The sequence below is a fragment of the Pomacea canaliculata genome, linkage group LG14, assembly GCF_003073045.1.
Source record: "Pomacea canaliculata isolate SZHN2017 linkage group LG14, ASM307304v1, whole genome shotgun sequence".
NCBI lineage: Eukaryota > Metazoa > Mollusca > Gastropoda > Architaenioglossa > Ampullariidae > Pomacea > Pomacea canaliculata.
In genome coordinates this window covers 6,373,056-6,385,279 of record NC_037603.1, presented here as the reverse complement: position 1 = coordinate 6,385,279, position 12,224 = coordinate 6,373,056, and the positions used below count along the sequence as shown (strand labels likewise).

The 12,224-nt window shown below is 40.1% G+C and overlaps 1 protein-coding gene across 1 annotated transcript; it reads left to right on the top strand.

Moving 5' to 3' along the window:
- The first annotated feature begins 2,708 nt into the window (after positions 1 to 2,708).
- On the top strand, positions 2,709 to 9,291 carry LOC112555859 (cytochrome P450 3A43-like). The gene is made up of 14 exons (XM_025224403.1): positions 2,709 to 2,946; positions 3,104 to 3,200; positions 3,522 to 3,574; positions 4,124 to 4,220; positions 4,460 to 4,582; positions 4,883 to 4,971; positions 5,349 to 5,509; positions 5,754 to 5,887; positions 6,331 to 6,433; positions 6,864 to 7,021; positions 7,372 to 7,460; positions 7,904 to 8,041; positions 8,205 to 8,358; positions 8,586 to 9,291. Exons 1-14 carry the CDS (start codon positions 2,867 to 2,869, stop codon positions 8,661 to 8,663), a joined length of 1,554 nt encoding a protein of 517 aa, XP_025080188.1. The 5' UTR covers positions 2,709 to 2,866; the 3' UTR covers positions 8,664 to 9,291.
- The last annotated feature ends 2,933 nt before the right edge of the window (positions 9,292 to 12,224 follow it).

The window sequence follows — 12,224 nt, the reverse complement described above, 5'->3', positions numbered from 1 at the left end:
AAGGTGTAATTACAGGCAGGAGGTATAAAGGTCGCATACCTGGCAGTCACTGACATCGGACTTCAACATCGACCTGAAGGTTATCTACAATCATCATCGTCTCCGTGTGGAAGCAAGATGAAGGCCAGTGTCATCGTGCTCCTGGCGCTCCTCAGCGTCGTCATGGTGACAGCCACTCCTAGTGAGTATTTAGAGAACTACAACTAAATACGAACTTTTATAATACTGGGTACCTATATGTTATGTCATACTTACATAAGTGCGCGTGTAGGTGTCTGTGTGTTTGTGTGTGGGCGCTAGTTTAATAATGTCACACGTAAGTACAGTTATTTACCGATACATTTATTTGTTTAAGTTCTTACAAAACTTACAAGTTTTTAGCTGATAAAAAAAGAAACTAGCACAATTTAAAATAATACAGAAAAATCTACAAATAAGAATAAAAAACGGAAACGTCCGTTGTAAAATATTACATAAAGTATACAAAGTAACATTTTCAAGCGTTTTGGTTCCCTGATATCTGTCAAAAGAAATCTGAAATAATCGCTACTGATAACTTCGTGATGATAATCTGTTTACTAAATGACTTCTTATATTTATGATTATGCTTGGATATAACTTCTATGTCTTTACACTCAACTGTAATCAGTTAAGCAAGAAAAGTATATAATAAATTGTTTTTTTATTAACTTTATGAATGTCCTGAGTTGTGCTCGTTAATTTTTTTTACTGTCTGTACATGTTATTATTGTAATTTAGAAGACAGGTCCTTGTTTAAGAGGCATAACCATGTGTCTGTAGGTGTTTCTTGTTATTTGTTGTACAGCTTCTACTGATAATAATGATTGCTGCTGTTGTCGTTATTTTGTGAAGATGGTTGGTCAGACCACCAGCAGCAAGAAGTGAGCAGACGACAGCCATCACCGGCAGCAGCAGCCGAGGCGCTGGCAGAAAACAAACGTCTGCTTTGGATACCAGGTCGCAGGTAGACAGCTGGCTGACTCAGCCACGTACCCTGTCGACGACTGGACACTCAGTCAACGGCCCAACGGTGACGTCACCCAATAAGTTTCAATAAAACTGCAGTGAAACTTCACCATTAGTTTGTGTTTTATCAAACGAGCACTGGAGTACTTTACTTTGGAGATGCTTATCCCGAGAACTACAAAACACACACTCACATTTACATTTACATTTACACCTAAACATTAACATAAACATCAACAGGTACATAGATATATACAACCCACAGATATCACCATACATAAACAGAAAAAGAAGTATTTTTAAGTAAAGCTAATAATCACAGTCATCGAAAGAATTTCATTTAATTGTTTATTTTTTGTTTTCTTTTCTTGTATGTGCTGTTTGTTTAAGGCTTGTCTAAACTTCTCGAAAATATATTTCCTTTCATTATTCTCTATCATTTATCAAATTTTTTCGTTATAGCTTATTTTTCATTGTAATTTCGTTTCTTTTAGTGAGTATTTTTCTCAAAGTAATTTAGCTTCTTGATTGTTCTGATTATTTAATAAATTTAAATAAAAAAATAATAAATAAATTAAGCATAATACATTCACTCAACTGAGATTATAAATGAATAAGAAAATTATACATTGACGACCATGAGTCCAAACAGTAGTGTCTACAGATTTACAACATTGTTTTTATACACCAAAATAAAGAATGGAGCTTCAACATGTAAATTAGCGAGTAAGTCTTGAAGAGGTCGGCTTTTCATGATAGCATATTTGTTTTCTTATATCTTGGTTACCAATTCACCGACGAGGAACACCTTGTCACATAATGTACAACACTCAGAGCCCTCTTGCCCTCTCCTCTCGCCCTCTTGTCCTCTTGCCCTCTCCTCCTGTCTTCATGCCCTCTCCTCTCGCCCTCTTGCCCTCTTGCCCTCTCCTCTTGTCTTCATGCCCTCTCCTCTCGCCCTCTTGCCCTCTTGCCCTCTTGCCCTCTTGCCCTCTCCTCTCGCCTTCTAGCCGAGTTCGTGACCATGCATTTGGCAAATTTCTGTGGCATGCGAGCTCTACCAAGCCAAACTAACCATTATCTTCACCTGTACATTATCTTCACCTGTAGGTACGATGGCGCCTACATCCACTGGCTCATAAAATTCTGGTCACGTGCCCGTTAAAGCTCTACTAGGGCGGTATGTTTATTTTACAAATAAAACACAATGTTTGTTGTGTGTTTATTGGTGGCCGTTGATAATTATGAAAAACTAAACATTGTCGGATTCTTACAAAGCGACCAAAACTCTCAGAACAGACAGTTTGTGGATTATGTTTTGTTTGTTGATGTGCATTACTTGTGACTCCAAAAAAAGTCTGCAATGAAGAAAAGATTTGGACTGACCCCGGGGTAGCAGAGCAATGGTATGCCTATCATCAGGATATAATAAATAAGATAAAGCTTGTCATTAGCTGTTTTTTTAAACTACTCGTTCTTCCACGCCATTTTATCTATATTATTTCCTTCCTTTTTTTAGGTTTGAAGTATTCTAGTAGTCATTTAAGTAGTAGTGTCAGAAGTATCTGATCCGTGATAGCGCAAATGATGACAAGTGGACACTGAACAGGTGACTAGCCGGTTCCACCTCAGATTCGTACTTATCTGTCTGGGTTTGACCTATTAGAAAGTTTTCTCGAAAGGCTTTGGCTGTCTGACATTCTCACACCTGTCCATGCACACCTGTCCATGCCCGCCATGGACTGAGTATTGCTGGAGTGTCTGACAGGAAGGATCTGTATAAATAAACATTACTACCTTTGACTTCTCAACATTATTATTGTGGGTATCATCCACACCCTCACTGCAGAGCTCGTAGTCTGGAGCCTACACCCTGACCATGTCTACAACAGAAACTGGAATTACGTTTCCATGGCAACTGCCGCTGCTGCTGATTGTGCTTGTGTTGCTGGTGTACCTGTAAGTACTAACATGAATGATGTACAACCCTGTACAATTGTACATTATACTGCTCAGCACTTTAACTGTCTTTATGCTGAACCAAAATGTGAAAAGGAAACAATTCACTGTATTCTAATCTACTTTCATCCTTTGCTGTCCTCCTTTCTTCTTTCAGGTACGGCATCTGGACGTTCAGCACGTGGTCTCGCCTGGGCATTCCAGGCCCCAGACCCTCCGCCTTCGTGGGTAACCTTGGTGACTTTCAATCAAAGGTCAGAGTTCATAGTCTAAGCATTTATTAATGCACCAACTTCTACAGTTACTATAATCCTGCAGACCTGTGGTCTAAATCTTTTCTTGTGTCACTTAAAATCCATGGAATGTTAGTTTCTTACTCCACCACGATTGCTGGGGTTAGTCAGCTTGTGTCTGATGGTGGACCAGGTCTTCTGTGGCATGCTGTCCTCTCCTTCTGCAACCTCCTAAACATGTTATTTCACTGTAACTGAAGTTGTGTCACCCTACTGATGTCTCAGATCTTCTCACATTTTGATGTCTGTCTTCTACAACATGTTGTATTTGTGGTTTTGTAGGGATTTCTAGCAAGTTTTGAAGAATGGAGGAAGACATATGGTAAGACTTATGGGTAAGTCCTTCATCGCAGTCTGTGGAGTAACCGCTGATGTACTAATGAATTACAACAGCTTTTGTAATAAATGAAGCACTTAACGATAATTTTAAGTAAATCAATAAAGAATATTGCAGTTAAATCATCTAACCTTAAGTACACAACGGTTTGTCTATGTTCTTAACTAAACAAGTATAAACAAATTTTGACTTATTTTAGAAAATCTTTTCCTGTAAAACCTTTACAGAGCTTGGTCAAACATTTACCGGTTAAGAGCGACATTTTAAAAATAAACACTTATTATGGAATGTATGACTATTTTTGTAATCAAATAACTTGGGTCAGAAGGTCATATAAACAAGAAAAGTTTGGTTTGAAAGGAGATTGCCAGTTAGAGAGATTGAGTGGAACGAGATCACTTTACTGATGAGATGTTCTGATATTGTAAGAAGTATCCTAACATGTAAAGCTCATTGTATGCGAGTAAGATGTAAAGTTATAGACAAAACAATAACATTTATGGCTGTATCAATGTCTGACCTCACACTTCATTGTTTGTCTTGTCAGCATCTACTTCACTCGTCAGCCGGTGCTGGTCACGACTGACCCTGCCATACTCAAAGAGGTCATGGTGAAACAGTTCCACAACTTCACTGACCGTCACGTGAGCCTTCCTGGCCTCCCAGTTAATCACATAACTGCTCAGTAGACATAACAGATATGTAAACAAACAAGTCCAAGGTTCATTTCCTGCCATGACACATGTCGGGTTGAAGACTGGTGAGACAGTCATTCACCAATAAACTTTCTTAGAAAACTATGGAGGAGTAAATTTTCTTATTAACTGTGACTACTGGTAGGACTACTCCTGTGAACACTAACATGTGAACAGTTATGTTGCAGTTTATCACGGCTGAACTAACACAAGACTACTTCAGGAGTAACCTTTTCCTGTCTGGGGGCGACACGTGGCGGCGCTACAGACTAGCAATGGCGCCTTCTTTTACTTCCGGAAAACTGAAAGCAGTGAGTGGTCGTTCCTGTCCATCGTTATCGCAATGATGTCAGGGTACTGCCCTTAACTGAAAAGCCTGTCTACAGATTTAAATTAAGGAAACCAAGCATGACATCTGCCATAAGCCCAAGTCTTGTACTTAGAGTTTAAATGTTTCAACATTACACATCACTGATGCCCTCGCAAAAGGTCAGGGGATGACCTTAACTTTCATTGGAAGATGAGGCATTATGTTTACTTAGAACTGTTAATGTAGCTTTTTATTCAAGAAGAAATTAAATATAAACATGTGAAATTCTCGGTGTTTGCAGGTAATGACTTACATAACAAACTGCTGTCAAACTCTGACTTCGGTTCTGGAACAAAACGCCAAGGCAGAGGATATTGTTGATCTGAAAGAGTGAGAAAATCACCTCCTTCTCTTCTTTTTTGTCTCTCTATTTCTTACCTTCACTCTTTCTCTCTTTCTCCCTCTTTTTCCCCTCTCTTTCTCTTCTCTTTGTCTCTCTATTTCTCTCCCTCACTCTTTATCCCTCTTTCTCCTTTTCCTCTCTCTTTCTCTCTAAGATCCTTGAAGCATGATCTGTCAGTGTTTTCTTGAAAATTCAAGCGAGTTTCATTTACTATTTCTAGTCTATAAGTCTATAATTAAGCTTAATTTCTTCTCCAGCAAAAAAAGATTTTGGTTGTCCATTATTACTTGTGTATCAGTGATCAGTGTATGCCAGCTGTTGCTTTATTGGCCATTCTATAAATCATTTATGGTGTGTTGGTCAGTCTGTACCAGCGTTTCACGATGGACGTGATTGCGGGTACGGCTCTAGGACTGGAAACCAAGATGTTGACAGACAAGCGACCGGAACAACAACAGATGTTGTCGGCCATGAACGAGGTTTTTGCCAGCACTGTGGCCGACTCCCTACCTGTCCGCCTCGTCGGTAAATGTCTCACACACACACACACACACACAAGCAAACAAACACACAAACAAACACATAAACAAACACACACACTGCGTTTCGTAGCACAAGGTCTCTTAAATTCGATTCACTCCCTCGTCTTTTCTCATTCCAGACAGAAATAACCAGACTTGATTGTTTTACCTTATTAGACTAAACTACGTTCTTCTGTACGTTGACTTACGTCCTGTGATGAACATCTGGTATATTCCACTCTGATTAGGAATATTCCCAGCTCTAGAAGCGCCTCTTCGCTGGTTGGGTTTCGTGGCCATTCCTCCCAACGCTGCCAGCTTCTTCAAGACATTGCTGGACTCTCTCATTCGCCAGCGAGACATCCACCCGACAGACTCTCACGTAAGTTTAACTACGGTACCTCTACTTACCCAGTCAGACAAACTTTCGACAACATCACACGGATTTGTTAGGTATTTTTAATTTTTAATTCAGGGTGGCGTTCATTTCTTTAAATTATTACCAGGTAGATTATAAATGAATGTTTCGATGTATAACTTTAAATATGTTTTCAAGGGAAAGATCTGAATTATTACACAAGCTGAACCGTCAAAGATAAGATACATATATATAACAACTTTTAAAACTTCAATTTTAATGTTCTAATCTCGTTTTTAAAAAAATCATTACCTACAAGAAAGAAAGTTTTAATTTAATGTTTAGCTTTAGCAACACGCAGTTGCTCATCATACCTCAGTATTAACAAGGGTGTTGTGGATCAATTAATGTTATTACTAATAATGCTGAGAGAAGATTATTATAATCAAGTAAACGAATCATTGCAGAAGCGAGTGGACTTCCTCCAACAGCTTCTTGACCTGAGGGTCAGGCCAGGTCAGCACGTGCATGACGTCACGGAGGAACCTTTCGGGAAAAAACCCACAAAATGTATGTCGCTGCTAGCGAGATACTTTACTGTCACATACTTCATAGTCACCGTCACATGACACATGACATTTGGCCTTATTGCGGTGCACTCATCACGTGACCTGTAATGGCATGAGGTGCATTACACACACGTTACTTCTGAATAAACTCATTTATTTACCGCCGGGAAATTGCTAGTGTGAAGATAATGAACATTTTTTATTATTATTTTTTATTATTATTATTATTATTATTATTATTATTATTTATTATTATTATTATTATTATTATTATTATTATTTATATTATTACAAAAGATAGGAAAATACAATGGCACAACATACAAATACTAAGAAAGTATGTCTTACGAGTTCCAACATTGCTAGTCAACAATAGGATCCATTCTTTAGTTCCGGATCAGTGGTCCTACCTCGCAATATTCTGTGTGCAGTGTTGACTCAGCAAGAGGTTGTCTCCCAGTGTTTCAACATCGCTCTGGCTGGCTTCGAAACAACGGCCTCAGCCCTGAGATTCTTGACCTACCACCTGGCCATCCACCAGGACGTGCAAGACAAGGTGCTGGCCGAGATCCAGCAGGTGATTGGCGAGGTGAGGTGGCTGGTTGTGGAGACATGACAATGTCAGTCATTATCTGTGGTGACTGGTTGTGGAGACATGTCAGTGTCAGCCATTATCTGTGGTGACTGGTTGAGCTTTAGGCAGGATGCGCTAGACATGTCATCAAAACGAATGAAGAGCTGAGATGGGTGATTCTTTCTATGACAGACTAGAACACGATGAACTCGGAGGATTGTGTGTGTATGTGGAAAGATGCACATGGTTGTGTGCAACAGATTGGTTATAGTCATTTTACATATAAGGAGAAACGAACGAAAAAAAGAATTAAGAGAAAATTTACAGTTTTACAATGTTCTTGTCCCGTTTCTTTTTTTTATCAGGAAGAAATCAGTTATGAACACCTGGCAGAACTCAAGTACCTGGACTGCGTAATCCTGGAGACGCTGCGAATGTATCCCAGCACCCCACTGTAAGAATGCTCATTTTAAATTCTGCACCACCCTTCACATATTCACCCACCCCTATTCCACTTGCGGTGGGGGCTCATCGCTCTCCCATTAGCCCCCTCTTAGACACACTAGGATTCTTACCGTATCAATCCACTATTCCACATGTGTTTTGGCATTTCACGGTAAAATAAAATATTGCATTATGGAAAACATATGCGTCACTCCAGCGGGATGTATATACTTACTTCTCATTCCTATTACTTTCAGATATATGTATTCATTCGTGTGACTGTGTCCTGCCCACGCACCTTATCCTGTGTCGAGTGAGGAAGACTGCGAATATTTGCCTCGTCTCCTTGTAAATTATACAAAGCAAACAGAGCAAGAATCTGTGTTGTCCTCAGTGTTAGTGAAAAGCAATGGAATCACGTGGACCAATCAAAGCGCGTTTTCTCTGTTGTAGCATCGGACGACGCGCCGCCTCCACTGCAACCGTCAACGGCGTAACGATTCCTCCCGGCGCCAGCGTCTTCATCCCCATCTACGCCGCTACCCACGACCCCACCAACTACCCCGAGCCCCACCTCTTCAAGCCTGAGAGGTACAGCTTCTGAGTAAAACTGTAGCAAGACTTTGTTACATAAACACATTCTCTTTACCTATTTCTAAAAAAAACTAGCTAACCCTTTCAGTAGTTTAGGCTATAGTAAACTAATGCTACACAAGGTTATCAGTTGATGCTCACATTCTTTACTTGATGCCAGGTTTGAGACTGTGCACCAAAGTATCCTCTCCTTGCTTCCCTTCGGTCTGGGTCCTCGTCAGTGCATTGGTATGCGTCTGGCACTGCTGGAAATCAAGATGGCAGTCGCCCACGTCCTTCCCAGAATTCAATTCGCCCCCTGTGACCTCACACCGGTGAGTCTCCCTCGTAGTGGTGTGTCGAGTGCGGGTGTCATAACACTAAGACTTCGGACTTCAGCTCTAAATTACCTCGTCTAAGTGGTATTTGAGATGTGCGTGAGTATGTGTCTGTGTGTGTGTGTGTTAGGGTCATTAAAAAAACACTGTTGTTGATTATGTTTTAGGCTAATATCAACTTTATGTCAGTGTCTTTAAAAACCAACTTGTTGATTCTGTTTCAGGCTAATATCAACTTTACGAACCGACTGCTGCTGCTTCCCACTGTCCCGATATGTGTCAGTGCCAAGCTACGCACGTGATGCCGGCAACGCATGATCTCGTTGTCACGTGACGTGAATACTCGCTGTCTTTAACACAGTACGCGCAACGCTAGCCGGGATTGAACTTATTTTCATTTTATTCACACATTATATCCTTCCCCTTCCACCAGGGCTGCAGAAACTTGCACAACCACATCACACTTTATCGATGCCGTAGATCACCATCCCTACTGTGATCACTTAAACTCTGTCACCAAATCACAGACATGATGTTTGCTGTAATCACGTGAGACTCCATCACTTATCAATTAATCCTTTTTCTTTCATTCTGGAAAATTATCACTAGAATATTGTGAAATATCCTAATGCAGCCTCTTCTGCTTCACAAAACGCTTCTACTGAGAAAAAGTAGCCATTTTATAAACATTATTTGTAATAGTTTTGATATCTTGTCATTCTTTAGTATCAGTTTTCCTTTTGTTGTATAACACTGTACGTCTTATAGGTATTTTCTTGAACATTTACTCAAGTTCTATATGAGAACATTTTATGGGTAAATTAGTTTTTGTGCTTAATTTCAGTTTGTTCATACCCATGAAGGGGTGACTAAAGAAAATAATTTTATGTCCAAAATATCATGAACATAATAAAGGTTGAATGAAACATTGTTCTTGTATATTTATGCCTATAATTTGCATATATATACACACAGTGTCCCGAGAAGAGATCTGAGCCCTGAGTTTCTCACTACACTACAGGGTGCCCCAAACACACACATATATTTATATATACATGTATGTGTTCTCTGCCTACGACATCTCTCCTCCGTGCCTAGCGTGTGATTGTGAGGACAGGGAAGGTACACGCGTGACGATGTAGGGGAAGGAACTCGTATGATCTACAGTGGATGCATGATCTAAGCAGTTATCTCCCTTATCGCACGGTCTCATGGGATTGTTTTGACTGTGAAGAACCTTCGACCGAGATGCTTGTGTACATTGTGTCTGCGCAAACTTACGCCTGCTCTCTTCTTTTTGTGAAAAATCATTGACAGTTCGAAATCATTGTAAAATAGTGCATACTTATTCAACTGGGCTGCGAGCACCAACGGGTAAGAACCGCTTCATGTTGAACTGGCTTCCATCGTTTGTTTACTGTTGCGTTTGTTTACTTCTGTCATTCGTCGCGTAAATGACAAATTGTACTCAGATTTGTGTGTGCGAATGAGTTGTATGAGCTGTACAAGATAGTAGTGATTAAAAATATTTTTTTGCAAGACAGGAAAAGATGGGTTTTCGCTTGTTGATCAAACTCTTATCAGCCAAAACAAGAATTAAAGTACACGTTGAATATTCGCTGTTTATCTCGGTCAAAACTGCTTCAAAAGTACTGAACACCCACTTTCATTTGTTGTCTTGACCCAGTTGACATATGGCGTGATGCTTCAAGTCGGTCAGCTGTTAATAATGGTCGACACAGTCTTAAGGAAACAAATTAATTCCCGGCAGACTCTAACAATCATTTGCAGCAGACGCCTTGCCATGAATAGTGCCACGTTGTTAGTATATGACGCAACCTCAGTCCTGTCACAGACGTGTACAGGTGATACAAGCTCGTGGTTCTGTGTACACATCGGACAACAATACGAGTTCAGCAATTTCTTTACCGATTCAGTCTTTAGCTTCTAGTAAAATGTGTAACTGTAAATGATTATGAAGCATTGGAAAACTGTAGTATGACGAAACTGGATTTCTTTGCTAGGGATAGGGACATAAATGTTTGATTGGTGGCTTGATCTGTTTGTTTGATCAGCAACAGTAGTTATTTTTAAATACATGTACATTGTGAATCTTTAATTCTTATCTTATTCTAATCTCATGCAAGGGAAATGACAGTTCACCTTTTAATGTTCTTCCTGCTTCATGCACTCTTTCTTATATTCAGTCAGAATTGGTGAAAATGTCTACTCTTATATATGCTTTACTGACATGGTATTGGTCAGAGAATTTGATCCCACAAAAACAAGATGTTCTGTCAGTTGCATATGTTCCTGGTATCTGCAACAAATGACACAGAGCAATGAGAACATCAGGTCCGTAAGAGAGACAAGTTTCCCATCATCAGATATCAGACATTATTTTAGCATTATATCAATGCATGCTAGATTAGACATTTGGAGATGCTTCTTGCAATAGCTATACACCAAGCTTGCAACAGTTAAATCAGGAGGACATTGGTGCATTATTCCTTCTCAAAACAGATAGCAACAGTATTGACAAAAACAGAAGCAGATAGCTTGGAGCTTCATATCAGATAGGAAGGTAATAGTAACAGAAGAAAGAGGATAGTTGCATCACCAGTAACACAGGATGACCTAGATGTTAACAACATATACAGATGCTCTACAGACATATTGACACCATCAGATCTACAATTTATAGAAAAGACACTTACCATTTTTAACCATAATGTCTGAACATTTAGTTTGCTATCCACCTGAGGGTAGAATGTTTAATGGTCATTTTTAATTGAGAAATTATGTGTGCATATAAAAATTAAAACTGTCGTGATGTTTGCATGCTGATCGTGCATTCCATTATTGTGTGAGGGGTCTGCTTGGTGTTAGACACTGGCAAAATGTGGATATAAGAAGTTTTACATGGAGTTGTAAATGTTGCCAAAAATCAAAAAATGAATTTCATCTTTTTCCTTGATTGTGTTTCTTTCAGGTAGGACCTATATCTGTTACTGGTAGAGTTTAGAAAGCCCTCATTTGATCTGCACAGAAGATGGGAGGCCTTTTCAGTCGCACAATCAGTCTCTGGCAGGTGACACCTAGCCTCAAGCAGGAGCAGGAGAACTTCCGCAAAAAGGCATTCCATGCTGCAGCCAAAGGCAGCATCAGCATACTTCAGGAGCTAATGACTGTTCCGTCTTGTCAAGGTGGCATCCCACTCCATGCTGTGGTGGACGAACGAACGGGACACACTTTGCTTCATGTGGCATTTGAGAAGAACAGAGCTGACTGCATCCGATTCCTTCTGTACATGGGGTGTGATGAAAAGAAGTGTGACCACTCCATGGAAACTCCCTTGCATGTTGCTTGCATGAATGATGCTTTGGAAAGCTTGATTGCTGTGTTGGAGTTTAGAAAGACTCTGGCTTTGGAGCTGCGTGACATCTGGCAGAGAACACTGCTTTTTAAAGCTTTAGTATATCATAGTGAGAGAGTATTGCAGTTTTTGCTAAGCATGCAAGGTGATTGCAATGTTCAGGATGTGCATGGCTTCTCTCTGATGCATGTGGCGGCAAGCTATGGGCGTGTTGACCTGATCCATATTTTGCAGAACAGGGGGCTGCTGTGAACTGTCTCAGTAGGAAAATGCGAACCCCTCTGCAAACTGCCATTTGCTCACAAAATCCTGAAGCAGTGCTGGAACTATTGCGCCTTGGTGCTCGCACACAATGCTCCGAGTCAGCTAATGCAGTGAGAACAGCAGTTAGTGAGCTGATGAAACGTTCACAGTCTGGCATGATGTGCGATAAGGCAGAAACAATCTTAAATCTGGTGCTAACAGCCCATGGTTACCCACTGCATAC

Bases quoted from the DNA above. Each gene is read 5' to 3' on its own strand.
- LOC112555859 (XM_025224403.1), top strand. From the start codon at position 2,867: ATGTCTACAACAGAAACTGGAATTACGTTTCCATGGCAACTGCCGCTG. The intron at 3,201-3,521 runs GTCAGAGTTCAT...GTGGTTTTGTAG, and splicing joins TTGGTGACTTTCAATCAAAG to GGATTTCTAGCAAGTTTTGA. The intron at 3,575-4,123 runs GTAAGTCCTTCA...TTGTCTTGTCAG, and splicing joins ACATATGGTAAGACTTATGG to CATCTACTTCACTCGTCAGC.